Source organism: Scyliorhinus torazame, chromosome 11 (genome assembly GCF_047496885.1).
Source record: "Scyliorhinus torazame isolate Kashiwa2021f chromosome 11, sScyTor2.1, whole genome shotgun sequence".
Classification (NCBI taxonomy): Eukaryota; Metazoa; Chordata; class Chondrichthyes; order Carcharhiniformes; family Scyliorhinidae; genus Scyliorhinus; species Scyliorhinus torazame.
In genome coordinates, this window is record NC_092717.1 from 145,079,541 (window position 1) to 145,101,343 (window position 21,803).

The 21,803-nt window shown below is 45.9% G+C and overlaps 1 protein-coding gene across 3 annotated transcripts in view; it reads left to right on the plus strand.

Moving 5' to 3' along the window:
- The window catches only part of kcnq3 (potassium voltage-gated channel, KQT-like subfamily, member 3), a 609,891-nt gene extending 593,451 nt beyond the window's left edge, over positions 1–16,440 (plus strand). For all 3 annotated transcript variants that reach the window (XM_072467851.1, XM_072467853.1, XM_072467852.1), the window contains 3 exons: positions 1,004–1,102; positions 4,176–4,260; positions 11,872–16,440. In XM_072467851.1, coding sequence (XP_072323952.1) covers positions 1,004–1,102; positions 4,176–4,260; positions 11,872–12,618 — 931 coding nt within the window. In that variant the 3' untranslated portion in view covers positions 12,619–16,440. The remainder of the gene's footprint in view (positions 1–1,003; positions 1,103–4,175; positions 4,261–11,871) is intronic.
- Positions 16,441–21,803: the final 5,363 nt, after the last annotated feature.

The window sequence follows — 21,803 nt, forward strand, 5'->3', positions numbered from 1 at the left end:
TCGCTGTTTCTATCTCGGCCATTCATTGTGTTCCTTTTTCTACTCTTAACTTTCATTGGCTAGGGAGATAGATTATTCACTCGGATCCACCCCCAGGTGCACGATAGAGTCACTATACCAAATCAGCTTCCATATTTGCACTACAAAAATATTTCCCGTGTAAGGCGAGGGGTAAAAATCTGTAATATATCATGCCACAAGTTGTTTTCTCCAACATATTCCGGGATATGCGCATTGGTCAGCTGGGGTGTCACATTGCATCTTTATATTAATCTAATCCTCATAATTCTGGCAATAATGGCCAGAACTCTCCAGCTGTTGGCATTCTCTTTCCCGAGAACAGTGCACCCCCGCCCATGGATTTCCCAGCAGTGTGGGGTGGTTTCAATGGGAAATCCCATTGACAAGCGGAGGGAGTTTTGAATCCCGCCACCAGCAAATAGCGCGCTGCCGCGAAACACACGGCTGGTGAACCGGAGAATCCAGCCCAATGTCAAAGATACATGTTTAAAAAGCAATGTTGGATGATGATAAATTTTAATATTTTTGAGTGAGGCGATGGAGAGTTACAATGGGTTTCTTTATTTTCCACTTGCTGTGATACATCACTGTTGAGGTTGGTTAGCTCAGTAGACTGGATGGCTGGTTAGTGATGGTAACAACATGGGTTTAATTCCCATACTGGTTGAGGTTATTCATGAAGGCTCCGCCTTCTTACCCTTGCCCCTCGCCTGAGGTGCTGTGACCCACAGGCTAATTCACCACCGGTCAGCTCTCAAAGGGGAGAGCAGCCTATGGGGCTGTGGGGGAATTTACATTTTACAATGGTGCCAACATCCTTTTGGGAATGAGCTTTGGAACAGTTTTTATGCATGAGTTGCCAGAATTTGCTGATCGGGTTATTTCTCTTGTTGCGCTCGGTGTAAATAGTAGTTACAATGTGCAGAATCATTCTAATTATAATGTGTGTCTGAATGATCTGGGACCCTTCATTTTTCATCAGGATTGATATGATCCTTTCTCCTGTACCTCCATCAACTCCCAAGCAGAAAAAATCAAACTCAAAAGGAGGTTTTGTATATCCTTTACAACAGTCACCTAAGTAAGTATACATTAACATTCAGGTCTATGCAAACATAATGTAGCATAATATTTTTTACATTATTCTTTATTCATCTTTTAGCTTTCACTGCTCACACAGGGTAGAGACCATAGAAATTAAATCACTATTTTGGTGACTCTGCCAGATTACAGCACTCACTTGCACCATTTAACGTCAGTTTATTATGAAAACAAAGAGATAAAAATTCATTAGCGTGGGGCAAAGATGAATGGGTTGGGTTTGATTGTGGGTCAGGCAACATCCTTTGGGATGCTGTGGAGCCAGAGAATATTGCTGCTCCTGGCTTTTTACAAAAATGAACCGTGCCTGTTGGTGGTGGATCCTTGTTGAACTGCATCTTCACCCACCTGGAAAAGCTGAGTGGACGATGCATGATGACCCTCTTTGTAAAGGTCAGCAATCATTTTATACACTGATGCCATATTTTGGGAGTGCAGAAACTCAGTTCTTACTGATACTTTAGAAAAGTCTATTTTTTTTAGAAATTTAGAGTACCCAAGTCATTGTTTCCAATTAAGGGACAATTTAGCGTGTCCAATCCACCTACCCTGCACATCTTTGGGTTGTGGGGCAAAACCCACGCAGACACGGGGAGAATGTACAAACTCCATACGGACAGTGACCCAGAGCCGGGATCGAACCTGGGACCTCAACGCCATGAGACTGCAGCACTAACCACTGGGCTACCATGCTGCCGAAAAGTCTATTTTATGCCAAACCAAACATATTTAGGTCCTGGTCCTTCCGGCACATTCTCGCTAAAGACACAGTGGGAAAGTTGGGGCTTCTTATACCCAGGGCGAAATTCTCCGCCTTGCGATGCTGCAAATGCGAACTGCGATCGGGCGGAAAATCGGGGTCCGGACAAACTCGAGGTCCATGCCCGGTGCCTATTCAGGTGCCATGCTCCAGTCCCTTGCTGGTGGCGATAACGAGGTTTGTGCCCCACACTGGTGGTGGTATGCAGAACCGGCATTTTCATGCATTCAAATGTGATGAGTGGGTTAGACTCTGTACTCCGACCTCTCACGATGTTCCGCCCCTCTCAGGCAGAAGTCTTGCAGACATGAATTACGACAAATGTTTACAAACGTGAGCTGGGCGCCAGGCTACAGAGGATGAACGGGACGCTAAAAACCATTGAAAACCGTTGGGTGTTCTGCGGGATGGCTGCACGAGATGGGGGCAGTAGCTGGTAATGATTTGGGGGTGTTCCCCTTGGGATTGGGGTGGCCTAACTCAGACCGTCACTGTTACAATCTGTCTTTTAAATGTATCCCTTTGGTGCCAAGGGCTCCTGGCTGCTTACACTGTTGAGTGCTACCTGTGTCCTTTGAATGCTCAGAAAGCCTCTGATCATCTGGGAGCCCACCCAGGCCGCCCCTCTGGACACCCTCATACTCTAGCTGTATCATCGAGGGGCAAGCTCAATCTAGAGTCCACCAGGTGTTCTCACACCTCAGAAATGTTGACCCATTACAGAGGGAGCAGGAGATCAGCACAGCTTACCCCAACCAGAGGACACCTGCACCACAGCCTTTGGAATCCTCCCTGGATCTCTGCCCCTCTCAGGGCAGAGGACTCGCCAGTGACCGCTACCCCTCCAGATCACCAGCTGTCTCCTCCTGAGGAGACAGGCAGCGCTGACTGCCTCCGCCACCACATCCCAGGCAGTGTTCAGGAGGGCAAGCTTGAGTGTGTGACCACGCTGAGGAAGAGGGTATCCCTCCATTCCTCACTGGCATGGAGCTGTGGGTGCACCTTCGACTCCCGACTTTGGAGGGGGTGGGGGGCAATCTTCTTTGAGCCATCTTGGTGGCAGCAGTGAGTGTGTAGTAAGTGGAGCGTTTAAAAACAGCTACAGCTGCCCCAGCGTTTAGAATGGCCGCTGGGCCGGGAATTGCTTGGAATTCGCGCCAGCAGAGTGCTGGCCCATTAGCATGTCCTGAATTGCTCCACAAATAGTGCCCTCAGCAGGTACGCGAGCCACATGCAATTCAGTCCCAGCGTCAACACAAGTCTCCCAAATGGAAAATTTTGCCACAGAATACATTTACAAACTGCATACGTTGTATGGAATGCAACTAATAATGGAAGCTGCCTATTCCCAATTAGCCTTTCAGTAACTATTTCAAGGTCCCCATTGTGGGCAACACGGTGGCACAGTGCTTAGCACTGCTGCCTCACAGCTCTAGGGACCTGGGTTCAATTCCGGCCTCGGGTGACTGTGTGGAGTTTGTATTTTCTCCCCGTGTCTGTGTGGGTTTCCTCCGGGTGCTCCAGTTTCCTCCCCCAGTCCAAAGATGTGCAGGTTAGGTGGATTGGCCATGCTAAATTGACCCTTAGTGTCCAAAAGGGTAGGTGGGGTTACTGGGTTATGGGGATAGGGTGGAGGCATGAGCTTAAGTAGGGTTCTCTTTCAGTGGGTCGGTGCAGACTCGATGGACCGAATGGCCTCCTTCTGCACTATAAATTCTATGACTCTATGATTGTTATGATTATTCCTGTAGAAACAACCTTTCAATTTTTACCATTCGAAGTGGTATAAAATGGTAAATGGAATAAAACTGAGGTAATTCTGATAAATTTATTATCTGTTTGGCATGTTTGGAAATAGTGTCCCATTATTCTCTTCTGATGCTGCCCTGGAATTGCACACATCCAGCATGATCCACTTAAACGGGTAATAGTATAGACTGCCGGTTTGTGATGCAGAGTGAGGCCATCGGTGCGGGTTCATTCCCCATACCGGTTGAGGTTATTCATGAAGGCCCCGCCTTCTCAATCTTGCCCCTCGCCTGAGGTGTGGTGATTCTCAGGTTAAATCACCACCAGTCAGCTCTCCCCCTCAAAGGGGGAAAGCAACCTATGGTTATCTGGGACTATAGCGACTTTACTTTATTTTAAATATTGTAACTATTTTTTAAATATAGCAAAATATTTTTGATATCACAATATCATGGTGTGCCATTAGTACACTATGTTTGCTTTATGTATCTTAAACCATTTGAAACCTCTGTTAACAATGCTCTACTTTATGTGTAACAATCAGAATTGATCCCGATGTAGCCAAAGGTTCTGATCCAGAGGCTGAAGACCAAAGTATGATGGGAAGATTTGTCAAGGTTGAAAGACAGGTAATGCTTCAAGTAGCAGTTGACTGTTCAATGGTTTACGAATAATTTTGAAAGAGGATGAAGGATATTGCAGCACTCTCTTTCAATCGAGGTGGGCCTTGAGGATATCACCATCTTTATGTAAATGGGAGCAACTAAGTAGAATCAAAGGGCTGGACTCTCCCGCCCTGCCCCCCCCGCAAGAACGCCATGGATGATCCGCGTACAATGAAGAGCCCCATTGACCTCGGGCGGGATTCTCCGGTGCTCGGCAAACACGGCCGGAGGATTCCGCCTAAAGAATTTTACTCCATTGTTTGTTTAGCTTCCCACACCTATAAGTCTGCATAAGGCAGACTTTCATCTGTTCCCATAGCAAGGTTTTTCCCTGAAACAGGTCACGAGCCTGTCACTTGAAGGGCACCGCTCCAAACTAAGCATGGCTGACCAGGAGTCTCTCCACTCTTACCACCTGCTGTTGGCATGTGTTGGAAGTATTGTGCAACCCAACCCGTTGGCACATTATGAACGCACCATACTTGGCCATCACATCCTGGGGTGGGACTCAGACCTGAAGCTTCTGGCTCAGAGGCAGGGACACTATCCACGACTCCACAAGATACCCTACGTTTCACTGCAAAGACAGAGGCTATTCCATGTTTTGTCCAAAGGGCTATCTGCTCCATTATATTCCTCTGCCATTTTCCATCTCTTTTCAGATATTTATTTTGTTTATCCACTTCCCATCAGATTATAATTGTTCTGCTTCCGACGTGGTTTCTGTTTGGCCATTCTGTATCCCAGCAACCATTTGCTTAAAAAGAATTCTAACTTCTCCTTTAAACCTTTTGCTGATGAACTTGAATATACATCTTCCAGTCATCGTCACCAACCTGTGGAAATATTTTTCCTATTTGTCTTATTAAAACATTTTATAATATTGCTGTAATGAAAAGAGCCCCAGTTTCTCTGATCATTCCTCATAACCAAGTCTCTCTCATACCTTGATCACCATGGTAAATTTCTCTGAGCCTATTTTATCTACTTGATATCCTTTCTAGATTATGACTCAATGCTTATTTGTATAGTTGCATCATGCTTTTGTAGCCCATGTCCCATGTGCCTTACACTTTGCTGACTTCCCAAAATTTGTCCAAGTGTTGGTTTCAGACTGAAAACCCACATGCAGCTCGCCAGCTGCAGAACCATGTTTTCACTCCAGATACACAAGCACTCTGCGCCGACACTCTGGCGAAGCGGGGCCTGATATATCCGGCAAGTCTAAATCAAGACCCTGATGTCTTTTCCAGCTTCAGTAACATGATAGGGCGGCATGGTGGCACAGTGGTTAGCATTGCTGCCTCACAGCGCCAGGGATCCGGGTTCGATTCTGACCTCGAGTGACTGTCTGTGTGGAGTTTGCACTTTCTCCCCATGTCTGCGCGGGTTTCCTCCAGGTGCTCCGGTTTCCTCCCACAGTCCAAAGGTTTGCAGGTTAGGTGGATTGGCTGTGCTAAATTGCCCCGAGGTGGGGTTATGGGGATAGGGTGGAGGATTGGGCCTTGGTAGAGTACTCTTTCAGAGGGTCGGTGCAGACTCGATGGGCCGAATGGCCTCCTTCTGCACTGAAGGGATTCTATGATATAATTTGTAGACTCACTGTGCTATATAAAATAGCTGCTCACTAGGTTAGTTAGTTGAGAATAAATGGTGTCATCAGGGTTAGAGTCCCCTCTTCAAAGGAAAAGAGACCTTGGTGGCTCCTCAAATACTTAAGATTAACTCTGCGTTCTCCAGTGTTTGTAGATCCTGTGATTCAGTGACCCCGTTGGGCCAGGCAGGGGTCTGGGCACAATGGGTGAATCACTCATGAACCTCAAATTGGGCTACCCGCTGGGCGCCAAGCCGACTCGCTCCACAATGCGCATCCTTGATCTCGCCCTCGCTGTGCGAGATCCAGATCAGATTATTTAAATAAGCTGCAGTTGCTGAGAAACACCCCGCTAAACATGCTATTCAGCAGGCTTCAACTTGAGTCCACTGAATCGAGCCCTTCGTTCATCAGTCTCAACACATGTCACATACAGGAGATTAATATTATAACAGTACCAGGTATACTTTCTTCAGAATTCTTTCTGATACACAAATTTTTTCCTTCATTATCTCCCTTAACTGTTGTTTTATTCATCTATAAACTCAATATCCATGTGCTTTACATCTGCAAATCTTCTTGCCATAGCTTTTCCTATTCCATCCAAGATTCCTTTCTTTCCATATTTCTTTGCTCCACTTGTGGTGGTTGATGCACGATCAATGGCCACTAAAGCGAGGTTGTAGTCCAACTGAAGGCTTTAATAAGCTAGATGTTTCCCCCAGCAGCTCAGGTACAGAATTAAGGCTGCTGGGGCGGCACGGGCTCTTATACCCCGCCTAGCAGGGCAGAGCTACCATACATCCTAACCAATAGAAAGCATACAGTTTCCACCAATGGTGCTCCAGCCTATCAGGTACTGTAATACCTCTAATACCACAGCGGTAATGTCCCAAAGCTACATTTATAGTCGGCTCATGAATGGAACAGGTTCCACTGGGTGAGGTGCAGAGAAAGTGGGAAGAGGAGCTGAGCCAGGTGTTTGGGGTGGGGGTAGGGTGTGGTGCGAGACTCTACATAGAGTCAACTCCATCTCCTTATGCGCTAGGCTCAGCCTGATTCAGTTTAAAGTGGTTCATAGGGCACATCTGACCAGGGAGCAGATGACTGGGTTCTTCTGGGAAGTAGATGATACGTGTGAGCACTGTACGGCGCACCATTAGCACATGTTCTGATCTTGTTCTAAGACTTTGAGCTTTTGGGCCTCCTTCTTCAGCACCATGTCAGGAATTCTTGGGGTTGGGTTGGAGCCTTGCCTTTTGGTGGCTATCTTTGGGTTTTCAGATTTACTGGAGCTGCAGAAGGGGACGAAGGCGGATGCTCTGACCGTCGCTTCGCTAATAGCCCAAAGGCGACTGCTGATTGGATGGAAGTCTTCGCTCCTGCCCAGTGCCATGCCATGGTTAAGTAACCTGATGGAGTTAGTTCTTACATTTAAAAACAATTAAGTATACAGAGGGGTTCTATCCGAGGTGGCAGCCATTCATTTTCTACTTCAGGGAGCTGGTCACCGTTAGATGTTGGGGGGAGGGGGATATCAGGGGGATTTTTTTTGATCTTTTGGGGTTTGGTTTTGGGAGGTGGGGGGTATTGAAATATTGTAATGCTTGTTTGAATATAGTTGTGATGGTATAATTGAAAACCTTTCTTAATAAAAATATTTTTTCAAAAGTAAACCTGCTGTCACCAATTTTTCAAACAGATCAACATTTCATGTACTTGGGTCCTTTTTTTCAAAGTCATATCACCACCTTCATACCCAAAACTGCCAATGAACCTCTGCCCTAATTGTCTAAAACCCCACTCCGACATTGTCACTTACATTATTTTTACCTCATTCAGTTTTGAATGATTAAAGTCTGCCGTTATTATGACTTAGCAGTGCTAACCATTGTTCCTGCATTTTTATCCAATTAGTCTCCAGATATTTTCTTCTTTTTAATTTCTAATGTTTGATGATCTGTAATATACTCCATTCTAGCCAAATGAATTCAACTTTTGCTTCTTCCCCTACACCATCTCTAATTTCTATTATTTTGGATTAACGTTGCCGCTCCTTCCATAGAATCCATAGAATCTCTACAGTGCAGAAGGTGGCCATTTGGCTCATTGAATCTGCACCGACCCTGCCAAAGAGCATTCTACTTAGGCCCACACCCCACCCTATCCCCGTAACACAGCACATCAATAATGGCCAATCCACCTAACATGCACATCTTTGGACTGTGGGATGAAACCAGAGCACCTGGAGGAAAGGCAGGCACGGGAAGAACGTACAAACTCCACACAGAAAGTCACCCAAGATTGGAATTGAACCCGAGTCTCTGGTGCTGTGAGGCAGCAGTGCTAAGCATTGTGCCACAATGCCATCCTTGCCTCTTTATTTCGGCTCTTAATATTTTGCAATCAGGAAATTCCTAGTTATGATCTAAACTAAGTTGTGTTTCTTTTAAACCAAAACCCATAACAGTTCATGTCCTGAGCTCCTCAATTTAATTTGAAATACTTTGGGGGGGTGGGGGGGCACACTGGCACAGTGGTTAGCACGGCTGCCTCACTGTGCCAGGGACTCGGATTCAATTCCGGCCTCAGGTGACTGTCTTTGTGAAGGTTGTACATTCTCCCCTTGTCTGCGTGGGTTTCCTCCGGGTGCTCCGGTTTCCTCCCACAGTCCAAAGATGTGCGGGTTAGGTAGATTGGCCATGCTAAATTGCCCCTTAAAAAAAAATTTGGAATACTTTGGGTGGGATTCTCTGGCCTCCCAGCTGCTTGTTTCTCAGCGGCAGGAGGCAGGACACCATTCGCTATAGGTGGGATTTTCTGGTCCTGCATGAACAGCTAGACAATTCCGGCCTTTGTAGATTTCCTGCTGATAGCCTCTTGTTAACAATCTTGTTTTAATCCCTCTTCTGCTCTGGGGCGGAATTCTCCGGTATCGGCACGATGTCCGCCGACTGGCGCCCAAAACGGCGCAAATCAGTTGGGCATTGCGCCGCCCCAAAGGTGCGGAATGCTCCGCATCTTTGGGGGTCGAGCCCCAACCTTAAGGGGCTAGGTCCGCGCCGGACGAATTTCCACCCCGCCAGCTGGTGCGGAAATGACATCTCCGGGCGGCGCATGCACGGGAGCGTTAGCGGCCGCTGACGGCATTCCCGCGCATGCGCAGTGGAGGGAGTCTCTTCCGCCTCCGCCATGGTGGAGACCATGGCGAAGGCGGAAGGAAAAGAGTGCCCCCACGGCACAGGCCCACCCGCGGATCGGTGGGCCCCGATCGCGGGCCAGGCCACCGTGGGGGCACCCCCCGGGGCCAGATCGCCCCACACCTCCCCCAGGACCCCAGAGGCCGCCCGCGCCGCCTTGTCCCGCCGGTAAGGTAGGTGGTTTAATCTACCTCGGCGGGACAGGCATTTTAGCAGCGGGACTTCGGCCCATCCGGACCGGAGAATCGCGGGGGGGGGGCACCAACCGGCAGGGGCGGGAATCTCCGGGGAGAATTCGGCAGCCGGTGGGGGCGGGATTTACGCCAGCCCCCGGGATTCTCCGACCCGGTGGTGGGTCGGAGAATCTCGACCCTGTTCTTCACAACTTATTTTTTCTCTTTCTTACAGGAGTCCAGTTTGCTTTCTTTCCTGTTTCCTTATCTTGATTTTCCCTCCTCATTTCCATTTTAGTTCAAACCCCTCTCCACAGCACAAATTATTCACTCAGTGTGGACACTGAACTAAACCTATTCTGTATAGGTTGCTTCTGGAACTGGCTGCAATGCCCCAAGGTGTGTTTTTTTTTTTTAATTATAAATTTGGAGTATCGAATTCATTTTTTCCAATGAAGGGGCAATTTAGTGTGGCCAATCCACCTATCCTGCACATCTTTTGGGTTCTGGGGGCGAAACCCATGCAAACACGGGGAGAATGTGCAAACTCCACACGGACAGTGACCCAGAGCCGGGATCGAACCTGGGACCTCGGCGCTCAGGTGTGATTATGTTGTACCATAGTTATTTATGCATCAGTTCACAGGTAAAATGTGAGTTACATTTTATAAAATAAAGCTATTTGCGCTTTGAAACCGAACTGAATTATTTTTCCTGGTCTTTACTTGATTTAAAATTAGGCTGTTACTTTGTGTTACGGATTTGGAATAGCCAGCAAATCAAATTTATACTTATTCTTTCTTGCTCTCTTTATTAACATGACTCAATAAATAATCTATATTACATAGAAACATTGAAACTAGGAGCAGGAGTAGGCCACTTGGCCCTTCGAGCCTGCTTGAAGTGGGTGCGAGGAGGTGGGTGAAAGGTAAGAAATGATTTGCAATCAGGGGCGAAATTCTCCGGTATCGGCACGATGTCCGCCGACTGGTGCCCAAAACGCGCAAATCAGTCGGGCATCGCGCCGCCCCAAAGGTGCGGAATGCTCCGCATCTTTGGGGGCCGAGCCCCAACCTTAAGGGGCTAGGCTGGCGCCGGACGAATTTCCGTCCCGCCAGCTGGTGGAAAAGGCCTTTGGTGCCCCGCTAGCTAGCGCGGAAATGACATCTCCGGGCGGCGCATGCGCGGGAGCGTTAGCGGCCGCTGATGGCATTCCCACGCATGCGCAGTGGAGGGAGTCTCTTCCGCCTCCGCCATGGTGGAGACCGTGGCGGAGGCGGAAGGGAAAGAGTGCCCCCACGGCACAGGCCCGCCCACGGATCGGTGGGCCCCGATCGCGGGCCAGGCCACCATGGGGGCACCCCCCGGGGCCAGATTGCCCCGCGCCCCCCCCAGGACACCGGAGCCCGCCCGCGCCGCCTTGTCCCGCCGGTAAGGTAGGTGGTTTAACCTACGCCGGCGGGACAGGCATTTTAGCAGCGGAATTCGGCCCATTCGGGCCGGAGAATCGCGGGGGGGGGGGGGGGGGGGGCCGCCAACCGGCGCGGTGCGATTCCCGCCCCCGCCGAATATCCGGTGCCGGAGAATTCGGCAACCGGCGGGGGCGGGATTCACGCCAGCCCCCGGCGATTCTCCAACCCGGCGGGGGGTCGGAGAATCCCGCCCCTGATTCCAAATTTTGCAACAATGAGTTATGCCTTCTCTTGTCTCATTCTACCTGCTCCTGACTTTATCCAAATTAATCTCCATGCATTGGAAAACATTGCCAGCTCGAATGTGTCTCAGAGTCTCTCAGAGTTGCAAAGTAATCTAGATCACGACATCAATGCTGAAAACAGAAACACTTTTCCTGCTGATAACCCTCAGGTTTATTGGTATTAAATGGATAAAATAGGCCTAAATGTTTGTTTTGTCGTAAGAATTTCTGTGATGAAGTGTTCAGAATTTTTGTTATAAGTGTACCACAGAGATTGACAGAATGCTGTTGCATATGTTGGACAAATACCAACAATAACAGTTGCCTTTGGCAAGTCAGCCACATTCATAAATCAATGTCAGTGATACGTCTGGTTTAATAATGAAGATCCTTACTGAATAGCTTGTGCCTAATTTTCTTATGTCATAATGATGAAGCAAACAGAACTTTAGTCATCCAACTGGGCCTACGCTGAGATAAGTTGAGTGAATAAATTCAGTTTTACTAGCTGATCACACGGTACACAAATAGTCAACAACAACATTGATCTGCGCAATGTTAATTGTGTTAAACAGTATGCAGGTGGTGGCAATTATCTGGGGTTTCATTTGAACATCTCTCAAGAGATACGCACTGAAACTGTGGTGTGTTTGAATTAGTAGGTGCATGCTTGTAATGTTTAAACCTGCAAATAAATGTAGGCTTAGGAAAGATTCACTCCAGTCCCCCCTTCATCAATTGGGTACCTAGAACAGAATAAGGAGGGCAAACTGCAATCTATTAGAAAATAGTCAATGAAGGCAAAATCTGGGAAGAAATGTCAAAAATATTCATCTTATACTGATACCTATCTTCTACCTTTAAGTTGGCTAAAATTGTAAAATTGATCACCTTTCATCTGCTCCTTCATAGGTGGAAGGAATGGAGAAGAAGATTGACTTCCTTGTAGATATGCATATTCAGCATATGAATACCCAACAATCTGCATCAACTGGGTACTATTCATTAAGACGAGCAGGGACATCAGTTCAACAAAGTCCAATTGAGGACAAGGTGGAGGACAAATACTCTGAGATTAAAAGAGTCATCTCAAACTATCCTGATTCTTGCGCCTACATGGCTCCTCAAAGTTGTTATCAAGTTCAAGTTTCTACAGTAGCTCCATTTGGTTTCTTCAGACAGAGCCCAGGAAGTACTAAATTTTCAACTTTAGCTGCGGATTTATCAAGATTTCCTCCACCCCCTGCTCCATCATACACTGAAAGGCCAACAGTTCTGCCAATAAGCTCACTGACAGACATTCAAGGTAACATATGCCCCAGCTATCAGGGAGGCGAGCTCGCAAGTTCTTTTTCTGACAAATTAACAATGAGGCATGGAAGAAGCACAAGGGACAGTGATACTCCCATCTCTCTACTTTCAGTCAACCACGAGGAACTGGAGCGTTCTCCCAGTGGATTCAGCATCTCCCAGTCAAAGGATGACTTGACTTTTGGCTTTTATGGGGGAGGAAGTTGGCCAAAGTCAAAACTTCATTTAGCCGAGGGAGAAACAGACACTGATACTGATCCTTACACACCATGTGGTTCTGCACCTCTATCGTCTACAGGGGAGGCAATTCCTGACAATATATGGCCTACATCAAATCAGCCAATTTAACAAGGTCACTGGTTGACCCATAAATGTACAGTGACTATAAAAGGTTCACATTTTTTGCTTCCTGCACAACACCTAGAGCTTATTGTTACAATGCATTTCACTGGCAAAATTGCATGTAATGCATGGACATTGTGCTCGAGAACTTTAACGTTTTCAATATCCCAAAAGCATTTTTTTTCACAAATTAAAAAAATTGTAAAGATTTGCATGTTGGTGCATGGTTTTGAACAATATTAACAACAAGCCTTATTTCTTCTGTTATTGTACAGTAATTAAGTAATTTAAATCCCTGCAATATACGTGGGTTAGAATCTATGCAGAAAGTTATTAGATACATTTCTTTTGACAATACTTAAGCCTGCAAGTAAATTCTTAAAGAGACAGTGACCCATTCATTAGCCTAAGGTTTTGCCATAGCAATGTTTTGCTACACATGTCATCTCATCGGGTTATTCATATGTATATATATTGAAAGGTGAATTCCGAAAAATTGAAGTTTAAATTTCAAAAATGAAATTGAATAGTCTGCCAATACGTATATTGCGAAATTCAAGAAAAATCAGGCTGTGGGATTCTCCGTCGGCGGGATCCACCTACACGTGCGGGCTTCCTGACGCTGTGGGGGTGGCCACAATGGGAAACACCATTGACAGGCTGCGGGAACAGAGAATCCCGCTGCTGGCGGGAACGCGCCGCGCCAGCAAACGGGGCTGGCGGGACGGAGAATCCCGCCCATGATCTCTGTGACATGCAAAATTACCCAGATACACAGTTTAGTAGCTGCATGAAGGAGACTGATGGAGAATGGGGAAAACCCGCAAATTGATGGGATTACGGATCTACCTCATACCTGATGTAAATTTCACAGTTTATCACTTCCTTCCTTTTATTCTTAAAAATGTTTTCAGAATATTTTTCTCCAACTCAAGTGCACTTACATATCTTGGTAAATATTGTGTACTGATGTATTATGACATGAAGCATCTTGCAGGGTGATTGGAACAACTGAAGACTATAACAGTGACAGAAAGTACCACTGCAGGATTTTCACAATTGTTTTTATTTTGTAAAATATTTCTGTTTTGCAGAACAGTGAATCAGTCAGAATCTATCGTTTTCACAAACATATCCAAGGTCTTTAATGCCATATTATTTAAAACCTATTTACAATATATCAAGAGCGCTAATGTATCAGTGAAAGCTGGCGATTTATCAGCAGAATACAATGTACCCACATTCCAGTTGTTTACTGTGATAAAATATTTGAGTTATTCAATCATTTGAAGTGAACAATTTTAAAGCCTACAGGAAATAAGGTGTTAAATGCTCAAAGTAATTTTGAATTATCGATACATTTGAGTTAATTGTCTTTAAATTAAGAGGTGTGATCTGCACTGGATGGTTTATGAAACCAGTAATCCCGTAGAGTATTGTTTGTGGTTAAACCAACAATAATATATTGTGCAAATAGGTTTACTTCATGTTTCATGGTCTCTTTGTCATCATTAAGAGAGTTTCCACCCATGACATTTTTCTGCAAAATAATTTGTTTTCTTCGTCTTTAGATCCCTGAATCCAGAAACTTTCCACAAATAAAGGTAGCCACCTGAATTTATCATTGCAAATTGTTACAGAAATTCTAACAAAGTGCACCTGCAAGTAGTAAAAAAGGGTATCTTTATTTTTACTTATAACTCCAACAAAATGTAGTCTGCACTAAGTGATAACCCTTCAAAGTTGTACAATTAGACGAGCCATTGTTCAAATGTAACAGTGAATGTTACAGATCTCCAAAAGCACTATTATGTCTGTAAATTCTGAGAAGGCCATTACATTCGGATAATGATGGCTTCCATTTCTTTTCTAAGGAACTGGATACATGGTCCCATTGTTTGCAGTTTGTGTGCAAGTCTCACATTGGATTTTAAATTATAATTGAGTTTTGAAACAAGAAGCACCTTTTAAGAGAGTGTAACCCATCTACAAGCCTGAATGAACATAGATGGAAACTGTAGCATCATTGTACATGATTCAGCAATATATAAATCATCATGTAGTTATTGACCATAAACATGGTGTGCCGTGGATACAATTCATTGAAAGGATATTCAAAAACTTTCAAGACTTTGGGTACCATTCTCTGGCCTGCCCGTGGCCTGTTTCTTGGTGGTGGGAGATGGCCCACCATTGGCCGGTGGTGGGATCGTTCTAGCCCCGCCACTGTCAATGAGATTTCCGATTGAATCCACCCCACCGAGTCAATCCACCCCACGTTGCCGGGAAACCCACGGCGGGGTTGCATTGTCGGCTTGAACAGCCGGAAGATCCCACCCTTTATTTTGGGAGAGGTTATGTACAAAGTATTTCCACGTGTATGTGACAGCATCTTTGAATGATGCACATGCCAAGGATATCACAGATTTGCAACATTTCAATTTTACATGTTTTCGTAGTCCAACAAGATCAAAGGGAAATAAAAGGATCGTGTCTCTTTAAGAAAATGAACCGAGGGTGAAAGGGCCTGCCATAACTTTTGTAACACTAACACTTTCTTCTACTCTTTAACTGTGTTTTGTAATAATGGGCCAAATATTCCAATGTTCCTATTTTTTTACACTATGATGGAGCTCTGGATTTCTGGCTCCGACATCTGAACTGAGTCTCTTCAGAAATGCAGAACGTACCTGTTCTGAGAGTCCTTCTTTGTAGTGCAGGCTTATCAGGGGATCTAAGCCATGCCCCTTTTCACAGCACTAGCTACTGTATTTTGGTAAGTCTTCATTCACTGACACACTGAGAAGATTTAAGACATTTAAATAGTTTTTCACCGGGTTAGTGAATGAATGAAGTAAGTGGGTAGGGTGGTTGGGTGCCAGTTAGGCGGTGTGGTAGGAGGGTCAGTCAGTAAGGTGGCAGGGTGGGTTGGGTGGTAAGTGAAAGGGTGGTAGGGCAGGTTGAATGCCAGCTAGGTAGCGCGGTAGAGTGGGTAGGGTTATAAAGTTGGGTCAGGTCATATCAGGAAAAGTTGGAGGGTTGCGAGGAGTCAGACGATGAGGGGGGAGTCAGAGGTCAGGGGAATCCGAGGACGGGGGAATCTGAGGGTCAGAAATAGTTGGGGGTCAAGAGGTGTTGAAGGGTTGATGGGGTCAGAGGGTCAGGTAGAGGAGTTGGTGGGGGAGGTGGCGGAATGGAGAATTGAGGGTGTCAGTTGTCAAGGGGCTAGACATGTGATTTCTCTCTGTCTAATATTTCCTCGGGCAACTATCCAGGTAAGTAAGTCAGAACCCTCAGAGTTGGAGATGTTTTTGGAAGATCTTGGAGAGAACGGAATTGTCAATTGGAAGTTGAAACTTATCAGACAATTCCCATTGATTCCTTGCGTAAGGATGTCCGAGGAGTCCCTTAGCGCATCTTCCAGGGTACGTCTGGGCTCCAAACATCCGGAGACCGGAAGATCTGGGCCAATGTTTGAAACTATTAGAGGTCAATATACTAAAACTGAGGGCAGCTGACAGGTCTTTGTGCCTTGCCCAGGAGACATTTTTCTTGATAATTACAAATGGCTTATTCCAGTTTGCTGTTTCAAATTAAAAAGGAAACATGATTTTCATACAAGTGACCTTTTGTGCTGTTTCTATGCTTTGTTAACTGTATTTCTAACCAACAGATTTGAATTGTTCTTGTAATGTATATCTTCAAGCAACCCAACCTTTTGGGAGATTTAAGGTTGTTTCTTTACAACTGTATTATTTAGGCCTATATTTAAGCTGAGTGTTTCTGTTCTTTCTTTAACAAATGCATCAGTTATAAATAAATGAATGTTAAAAGGTCCCCCTGTGTTCTTCTGCTTAAATGTCTCAAATCTCTCATCATTAGACTTTAAAAAGACAACAATCAAAACAGTGGTATTATGTGTATGGGTGTCTGCAGAGTTTAAACTGTGGTTTCAACCATTTTGACAATCTGTAGCAAATGTCAGCAATCTTGCCAAGCTGATTCATTTTGCCAAAAACAGTTTAAAAGTAGTGATACACTGCTTCAAGTCACTGAGGTTCTTAAGGGTTAATGTAAATGAATAGTATTTCATGGCATTTAAAGGAAGACATACTTTCAACCGGTAACATTCAGAAATCACTGGGTCTTACGTCAGAAAGTGTGGGCATTGGCTCTATTATAAAAGAAGCTGGAGCATGGCCAGATAAAGTTATGCTTTAAGAATGATTGAAAATAGTTGGCAGGATATTTCTTTTCAATCATTACGAAGTAACATTCCCATGCATGCGAGGCATGAAGAGAGCTTGACTTTTGGAGTCAATGGCTCCTTATCCACATTGGCAAGTGTTACAAACATGGGAGACAGACAAACTGAGTCCTTTTGTTTTCCAGTCATCTAGCCACAAGCAGAGGTGTTTTCATTTATGAAATAGGCTGTGGCAAGTTTCCCCAAACCTTCCAGTTATGAAGCCAATTTTTAAAGTGACCCAGGGTGACTCTCTTTGGGGCTGAATCAGAAGGTGCTGAACTGGTCGTCCTGCTCTTTCTTGGAAGCTCTTCAAAACAAAAAGACAGACTCTTTAAAAAAAATGGTGGTTAGAAAGAATGTCTGCTCTAATGAGGAAGCACTTCAGAGTTAATGGACCCCTGCAGAGCTATAAAAACAAACAATGGCAATCTCTCCTTTGAAATTGACTGGACCTTGTAAAAGGCAATGGACCGTGAAACTGAATGTAAACAATGCACTTTTTTGGCCTTCTAAGTTTTTAGCCTCGTAAGTATGCTCAGAGGCTTGAGAAGATTAAAGGGGAATCAAATTGGCGTTAAGAAAACACTTCAAAGGTTTCCAACACATTAAAGGGAAGACTTTCACCTTCTTCTGATAGATCATTGATATTGACATGCTGAAAGATACTTCAAAGGGTCCAACACATCAGAGGGAAGGCTTTAAACTGAAACTTGACATGCAGAAAGACAGTTTAATGATTTTCAAGGCTACAGATGGGATGACATACCAAACGACCTCAACCCGGTTAAGACCCCCAACCTGAGTCCCTCCAGCGAGACCCAGCCCAATCAACACCACCCCCCTCACCCCCGACCCCCACCTCCCCAGAAGGGCTCCTGACGGGGCTCCCGTCAGCACACTGGAGGCAAGTGTAGAAAGGTAATCAGCTCCATGCACCTCCCCACCCCTCAGCCCCCACGCAGAGTGCAAGGTGCCAGATCCCTGCTTGTCAGGATTTGCACCAATTCATGCCAACGTGACTCCTGGCTGGGGGAACTGCGGCATCCCAGGAGGCCAATGAATCAGGCTTCCTGCCCAATAATAATATTGAAATTAAGTTTAATTAGGTTTTGCATTTTCCCGCCCACTCTGGGTGAGAACTTCGCTGGGCTGGTGGATGGGTCAGTGCACTTGCAACAGGTTTGGCGCCTGGCAAGAATCCCATTTTTGCCCTCACACCCAATTCGGAGGGCCATTGCGATTCCTGCCTCGGGCTCGCAACCCTGGAGTATCCTCCCCATAGTCCGCTCGACAGCTGATGGCAGGAGTCTTCCGGAGAACCAGGTTTCGAGGAGGTTTAGACTTGAGGCAGGCTTTATATAGAACATAGAACATAGAACGATACAGCGCAGTACAGGCCCTTCGGCCCACGATGTTGCACCAAAACAAAAGCCATCTAACCTACACTATGCCATTATCATCCATATGCTTATCCAATAAACTTTTTAATGCCCTCAATGTTGGTGAGTTCACTACTGTTGCCGGTAGGGCATTCCACGGCCTCACCACTCTTTGCGTAAAGAACCTACCTCTGACCTCTGTCCTATATCTATTACCCCTCAGTTTAAAGCTATGTCCCCTCGTGCCAGCCATTTCCATCCGTGGGAGAAGGCTCTCACTGTCCACCCTATCTAACCCCCTGATCATTTTGTATGCCTCCATTAAGTCTCCTCTTAACCTTCTTCTCTCCAACGAAAACAACCTCAAGTCCATCAGCCTTTCCTCATAAGATTTTCCCTCCATACCAGGCAACATCCTGGTAAATCTCCTCTGCACCCGCTCCAAAGCCTCCACGTCCTTCCTATAATGCGGTGACCAGAACTGTACGCAATACTCCAAATGCGGCCGTACCAGAGTTTTGTACAGCTGCAACATGACCTCCTGACTCCGGAACTCAATCCCTCTACCAATAAAGGCCAACACTCCATAGGCCTTCTTCACAACCCTATCAACCTGGGTGGCAACTTTCAGGGATCTATGTACATGGACACCTAGATCCCTCTGCTCATCCACACTTCCAAGAACTTTGCCATTAGCCAAATATTCCGCATTCCTGTTATTCCTTCCAAAGTGAATCACCTCACACTTCTCTACATTAAACTCCATTTGCCACCCCTCAGCCCAGCTCTGCAGCTTATCTATGTCCCTCTGTAACCTGCTACATCCTTCCTCACTCTCGACAACACCACCGACTTTAGTGTCGTCTGCAAATTTACTCACCCACCCTTCTGCGCCTTCCTCTAGGTCATTGATAAAAATGACAAACAGCAACGGCCCCAGAACAGATCCTTGTGGTACGCCACTTGTAACTGAACTCCATTCTGAACATTTCCCATCAACCACCACCCTCTGTCTTCTTTCAGCTAGCCAATTTCTGATCCACATCTCTAAATCACCCTCAATCCCCAGCCTCCGTATTTTCTGCAATAGCCTACCGTGGGGAACCTTATCAAACGCAACTTTGTTGTCAGGCTGGAGTCCTGGAATATAACATAAAAAGTTTCTAAAGGCCAGAGGAACTTAGGTCATTTGATGTTGCCCATTGATGAGTCTGTTTCGGGTAAACAATTAGTATGTTTTGGTGCGATTCAGCAGACTTAAGTTAAAGCCTGCTGAACGGTGTGTTTAGCGGGTGTTTAGCGCCGCAGGCAGTGCCAGGAAACACCCCACTATTCAACAGTCTTTTATTTGGCCTCAGGGAGATTCTCTCTGCCGAGGCCGCACTTCGAGGGGTTTCACAGGTGTAGTTCCTGGCAGATCGGGATGCCATTTTGTCTGGCTGCCTGATCGCCCCCCCATTTTCAGGCCCCCCCCCCCTATTTTTGTGATGCCCTCACTATCCCGACTTTGGGGAGGCCCCTGGGAATTCCTCCTCAACCCCCCTCTACCTGGAAAGGGCCCCACGGTCCCAACCCCTGGCAGTGCCAACCTGGACACCCTGGCACCACCAGCCTGGCACCTTGGCAGTTCTACCCATGAACACCAGTCCCTGACGCTGTGAGGCAGCAGTGCTAACCACTGTTCCATTGTGCCACTCACTATAAGTTTCTCTCTAATGCACGTATTGGGCGGGATTCTCCGTTTCTGAGACTAAATACTGACACCAATGCAGAATTCGTGGACTTTCACAACAGCAAAGCTGGCACCGCACCAGGAGCAATTCCGTTACTGGGGTTTAGCCCCGGAGCCGCGTGGAACACAATCAATTCCAATGAAAAATGGTGAGGGATTCGCCGGGTCCGTGATTGACGCTCGGGAGGCTGACAAGCTGCAACCGTACATACACATTACAATCCCCATACATAAGACCATAAGACCATAAGACATAGGAGCGGAAGTAAGGCCATTCGGCCCATCGAGTCCACTCCACCATTCAATCATGGCTGATTTCAACTCCATTTACCCGCTCTCTCTCCATAGCCCTTAATTCCTCGAGAAATCAAGAATTTATCAACTTCTGTCTTAAAGACACTCAACGTCCCGGCCTCCACCGCCCTCTGTGGCAATGAATTTCACAGACCCACCACTCTCTGGCTGAAGAAATTTCTCCTCATCTCTGTTCTAAAGTGACTCCCTTTTATTCTAAGGCTGTGCCCCCGGGTCCTAGTCTTCCCTGCTAATGGAAACAACTTCCCTCCGTCCACCCTATCTAAGCCATTCATTATCTTGTAAGTTTCTATTAGATCTCCCCTCAACCTCCTAAACTCCAATGAATATAATTCCAGGATCCTCAGACGTTCATCGTATGTTAGGCCTACCATTCCTGGGATCATCCGTGTGAATCTCCGCTGGACCCGCTCCAGTGCCAGTATGTCCTTCCTGAGGTGTGGGGCCCAAAATTGCTCACAGTATTCTAAATGGGGCCTAACTAATGCTTTATAAAGATTCAGAAGTACATCCCTGCTTTTATATTCCAAGCCTCTTGAGATGAATGACAACATTGCATTTGCTTTCTTAATTATGGACTCAACCTGCAAGTTTACCTTTAGAGAATCCTGGACTTGGACTCCCAAGTCCCTTTGCACTTCAGCATTATGAATTTTGTCACCGTTAAGAAAATAGTCCATGTCTCTATTCTTTTTTCCAAAGTGCAAGACCTCGCACTTGCCCACGTTGAATTTCATCAGCCATTTCTTGGACCACTCTCCTAAACTGTCTAAATCTTTCTGCAACCTCCCCACCTCCTCCATACTACCTGCCCCTCCATCTGATTAATGTGATATTAAAAAGTTACTTCAGAGATATTAGTTACTGTAATGTAGATAGGCCGGTCTGATTTTATTAGTTCACAGACAAAGGATTTCAGAACGCATGGCAAAGCAAGGGGGAGGGGTGTCCAGCTACGGAGGAGAAAAGGATGCTGGGTAATAGGAGGAAGGGAGGGGAAGTGAGCCAATTAGGATGTATGGCCATGTCAGGAGGGGTATAGGACGACCTATGGGAATCGTGTATGTGAAACTTGATGCCATTTGAATGTATCAGTAGAGATTTCTTTGTTCTACAGAGTCACTCGATTCCGGAGGTGCAGAAAGCAGGATGTGTTCTGTGCCTGTGTGAGATGAGTCAGACTTGCAAGTCAAATAAAATAACTAATGCTATACCTGCAAATCCATCTCGACTTTTATTGAGGCCAGACTGATGGTTAAAGAAATTTATATTTGTCATTTGGTGCCGGGAACCCGGGATTTCTCAAGACAGTTCTGACCAACCGCGAAATCAGAATTAGACTGATAATGGACAAAGGGAGCGTGGGAAAAAGGGCCCACAATGTATAGTTGGAAAATGACCGCGCATTGATTTTTCCCCTCTTCTTATCGTCTGATTAGTCTGGTCACTCGCGGTTGGTACGGAAAGATCGTCTCGATGAAATCAAAGGTCAGTCTGGGGATTAGAAATTTAATTG